A 5,000-nucleotide genomic window follows, 5' to 3' on the forward strand; every position below is an offset into this window, starting at 1 on the left:
AGGTTATGAACCTTGAAAGGTTGAGAGACTGGGCCTATGGTTCATCGTCCTTATCCAAGAAGACTAGAGAGTCTAACCATTTGCTATTTTTTCATAATTTTGCAAAGGCAGCACTGTAGTGTTAGTAATATTTTAAAGATCCTGAGTGTTGGTCCGGCCGGAATCAATCTCATGACCTCCAATATGGCAGCCCGGCGATCAACCAACTGAGCCACTAGTGCGCAGTATTATCATTATTATTATTGGTAGGATTGTACTAGCAGTAGTAGTAGTGTATTGTTGTTGCTTGGTATCTATAAAATTTGGTGCAGAACGTGTCAAGTTCTGTACCTGAGGAAACATGTTGTAGCAAAATGTTCTAAAAGATGATCAATGAATGTTAAAAATCTCCAACTGTTTAACCAGGAATGTACATGCAGCACAACATTTTCCCAGAAAGTCACATTTTTTTTAGTGAAGGTTTCATTTTATGATGTATGAAGGACTGTGATGTGACAGTTTTTATCTTATTTATTTTAGAATCATCAAGAGCTTTTTTGTAACTAAAGGGAGCGAATTTAGCACCACACCTACCAAACTTGAAGCTGATTTAACAGCAGATATGCTTTCAAGGTTTGTAATTATTTCAAGGTTAACAGAAAATTGTAACAAGTTCTTTGTGAGTGGTTGTAGATGATTTTGAGGTAGTTGTTGATTTTTTGAGAGTTAAGACAATGTGCGATCCAGCGAGTCATGGGAACCATGGCTGTGAGCCATGCGAGTCATGGCCGTGAGTCATGAGTTTTAAAATGGGTGCTTAGACTTAACTGTTTGTCAGTGCTATTTGAAATGGGTGCTTAGACTTAAATGCGAAATTTGCATGGCTCGCTGGCTCGCAGATTGTCCAGCCCCATTTTTTGAAGTGGATATAGGTAGTTGTAGATGGTTGTAGATTTTTTTTGAGGAGGTTGTAGGTGATTTTAGGTCATTCCATGTCCAACTTTTGTGAAAGTGTTACTCCTCGCTTAAGTAACAAAGGGAACTGTTTTAATAGGAAAACGAGATAGTGGCTATCATTTCTGTGTGTCCTCTCTTCAAAGCTACAATCTTGTATCATGGATTAAAATCTAAAAGCAAAACAGTGAGCTTTACCGTGCAATGGATTTTATTGTGAATAGAATGTAAATGTCCAATGTAAACATTGAGAAATATTTGCATACCGTGCACCCAACCAAGTAACGCAACGACTCGTGTGTTTTTACATCTCTTCTTAATTAAATGCAATGATCTGAAGGAAAATTATATTGATCGTCGAATCTCAGTGCTGGACTTGTTCACCGATATCAGGTTTCATTCTTTGAAAATAACAAGCGTGGCGAGCGAACCGAGAACAGCATCATCGCAGGAGGAATGAAGTACATGTAGCAAAAGCTGTGCCATCCAACTTTTGATACCTCAAGTTGGGAATTCATATGAGAGCAACATGTTATCTTTTTCTCTTCTCCTGCCTTTTTTGTCAATAATATTTCCCCAATTAACCTGATCCCAGTGACTGTTGATTTTTCTTGTAAGAGAATAAACAAACAAGGCCAAGCAATGAAACTCAGGGTCTTGAGCGAGTCATTCTGGAATAGTTTTACATTCAAAGAAACAGTTTTTGTAAATCTGAAATTAACATACATGCGTACAGAGGACATTTGGTTCCAGAAAGGTCTGCTACTGCTTTCATTTGTTACTGATGACATGTATCCAGTAAGGTCTACGAACTGCCAGTGTACAGTAAACTTGAAATGCCACTCCGGTGTATAGTGTCGAAGGGCTGTGTCGAAAAGTGGGATGGGGATGCAGGGACGCGGGAACTTGGGGTCTCGGGATGTGGTGATGCATTTTTACCATTTGTTTAACTTTTCATCATATTTCACAAAATCCTCGTCTGTTGATCGTAACTGCAATGGTTTTAAGTTCCTTGTTTGTTATTACTCGTCTTCATGAAAAGGCAACTTTCATTATACTACTATCAAGTTACACAGTGGAGTAATTTAGGTAAAACGAAGGGACAATTTTTTTTGCATTACATCTTTAGTTGTTTGACTAATATATGGCAACATGAACGAAACGTTGGTATGACCATAACTCAGATCATTTTACAATTCCCCAAGTATATCAAGGCTTGAATTTCAATAATTGGACAACCTCAAGCAAAGATTAAAAAGTACTTCCACTTTCTGCATCTCTTTTGCATGTACTGTACGTGGTGAGAACATGATTTCCATTGTTTGTGTGCTTTGAAGGGTTAAACGTATCAGCTCCTACATGTAGTTCTATATTCTTTGTCGTCCAAGTAGGTTTCATTTCCAGGAATTTTGCGAAAAATCGCAGAACACTGAAAAGCTAGAGAACACTAGTCCTCAACAAGAGTTGCGATTTTAACGATTTTTGATTGTGACGATTTGTTGCAAAATTTGCAATTTTCACATTTGCATGCAAACCTGGACATACATGTAAGTGTATTGTGTCTTAAAAAGAAAACAGAACAATACTGAACTTGAACCCTGGTGCAGGCATTGAACAATTCAGTGAACCTTACACAAAATGTCTGGTGAACAAAGTTATGACAGAGTGTAGGCTACCTGTAGCCTTTTGTTGCCGCTTATGTCCAGAAATGCACGTACACGTAATGAAATGCAAGCCTGATTTTCACTTTCTAAGCATTACGTATCTGACCCATTTTCGATCATGAGGTATTTAAAGTGTAATGTTTAGCGTTATTTTTTTGGTTAGGGTAAATGCAGCTGTTTATCTTTACTTGAGGAATGGAGTTTGGAGGACAGTTTGTGATGTTGATTGTCTGTATTTCTAAACATAAGTGGTGTTGAAGTTAGGGCTGGAGAGCAAGGGGATCAACACTTTATGACACTTGTGCATCTAATTACATTGACATAGAGCGAGTTTCAATCGAGTGTCATAAAACCAAAACCAAAGTAATTACTTTGGCCAATCAAAAAGGACGAAGACAATCCAGTAAACCAATCGAAACTCAAAGTAATTACAAGTAGCCGACACAAAGCGCGGGAAAATGTGCACGCGCGGGCCACGATTGGTTTTGGTTTCATTCTGATTGGTTGGGAAAATGGGGCGAGAACTTTGAACCAATCACTGAGTGAAGTAAATGCAAAACCAAAGCAATTCGCTAATTACTTTCGACACTCAATTGAAAACCGCTCTATCTGTTTGCTACCACATAAATAGAGGATATTACATGGCCGCACTGAGATAAGAAATTTCTCTTTGAGTGTTGAAGAATACCGGTATATATTTTTCAACACGAGAAGAGAAATTTCGTATCTCCAAGCGGCCATGTAATATTGATCTGTTTATTATATAAACACCAATGAAATACTAAATCATTTCACAAAATGCATCGAAAGGCACGATTTTTATATGTAAACATAACAACAGTGATCTTTTCACGTGTGAAGATAATGTGTTATTTTCATGTGTGAAGATATCATGTTTTTGCGCGATAGCTCACCTGGCATTTCATTAGTGTTTATATAATAAATAAGGATCCAAAGGCTTAGGAACTTCTACTTCTTCTTCAATAACAACTTTCATGATAATTTAATTTTTGGTCTGAATTTTTTTGTATCTCCAGTGGCTCCTGGAAAGAAATGAAATTCAAGGCTTATAATTTTAATGCTCAGGGAATTATTCCAACATCGGGTCACCTTCATCCCTTGATGAAGGTTAGGGCACAATTTAGGCAGATTTTCCTGGAAATGGGGTGAGTACAGAAAATTTGTCTTCTCGATCAGTGTTTTGTTGTCCCTGTAACAAGCAAAGTTAATTCTTTCATGTCTTTGGAGCAAAATCTCAGTGACATTTCTTTTAGTATTTTGAAAGGCTTCTCGAAGAAGATGAAAATTCTGCAAAAGTTTGTGTAGCCGTTTGAAATTTCACTCCAAACTTTTTTTAATTATTTGTACTAAGTCCTGAATACTGCTTGTGACGGTAACTATGAATATATACTAATTAAGGTGAACTTACCTTTTCATATCAAAGTTAAATTCAGGTTAAAGAAAAATGAATTTACTTGCATTCCCATTTTTCTTTTTGTTATACCATGTTTAGACTATGAATAATTATGGCAATAACAGATGAAGTAAATTTGCAATAAAACTGTGTTTCACTGCTGACTTTTCTACCTTCAGTATCCCCCTTAACTGCTGCATGTTTTTGCAACGTAAGACACCAGTCAGAGAAACCACTCTCAAAGAATGAACTACATCTTTCGTTCTATTGACGCTATTACGATAATATTTTCAGGACATATACAATGAAAAATTTGCCATCGTTTGAGCTATCTTTATTGAGGTGAAAGCAGGGCCTAAATACAATTTGATTTCTCTAAATAAAGAAATACAGTAAACATGCATTACACAAAATTAGTTCATGTGCGCCAATGACACGCAATTCTTTTAGGCAAAAGGACCTTTTCAAGGATGGAAACATGCATAATAATGTCTTGAATCACTTGATTTCACCTATAATTTTCTCATACCTTATGTTTTTACTTGCTTGCCAGACAAATGTTGTACATTTTGGCAGCCAAACACTGAATTTTGCCTTTGTGAGGTCAAAAACATTCATGGCGTCGGGTCGTGTTTCACCTTCCTTTTCAAGTGAGATTAACCTTTCTATCATCCATAAATGGCAGAACTTGTCACGCTAGTTGTCGTTTAGGGTATACGAAACAATCCCATTGCATCCATGCCCCTATAGGAACAAATTTCGGACAGTACTTTGGGACACTCTCTCGACGTCCGCAGTGGGAGTCACATAATCCTATGTCGAGTATACTCGACAACAGCAGTGAAAGAGTTAATTAAACCTAAATTTCATTTTAGTCGAAACTAGCGTACACTGTTTATTTTCATCAGGTTCACAGAAATGCCTACAAACAACTTTGTAGAGAGTTCTTTCTGGAATTTTGATGCTTTGTTTCAACCTCAGCAGCATCC

The 5,000-nt window shown here is 37.1% G+C and overlaps 1 protein-coding gene across 1 annotated transcript in view; it reads left to right on the forward strand.

Annotated features, from left to right (window-relative positions):
- The window catches only part of LOC138022807 (phenylalanine--tRNA ligase alpha subunit-like), a 25,702-nt gene that overhangs the window by 10,173 nt on the left and 10,529 nt on the right, over positions 1–5,000 (forward strand). Inside the window, exons 5-7 of the mRNA XM_068869766.1 lie at positions 520–612; positions 3,635–3,763; positions 4,920–5,000. The exon at positions 4,920–5,000 is cut by the window's right edge and continues 35 nt beyond it. Of these exons, the coding sequence (XP_068725867.1) occupies positions 520–612; positions 3,635–3,763; positions 4,920–5,000 (303 nt within the window). The remainder of the gene's footprint in view (positions 1–519; positions 613–3,634; positions 3,764–4,919) is intronic.

Source organism: Montipora capricornis, chromosome 11, assembly GCF_036669925.1.
Source record: "Montipora capricornis isolate CH-2021 chromosome 11, ASM3666992v2, whole genome shotgun sequence".
In the NCBI taxonomy this organism is placed as follows: Eukaryota; Metazoa; Cnidaria; class Anthozoa; order Scleractinia; family Acroporidae; genus Montipora; species Montipora capricornis.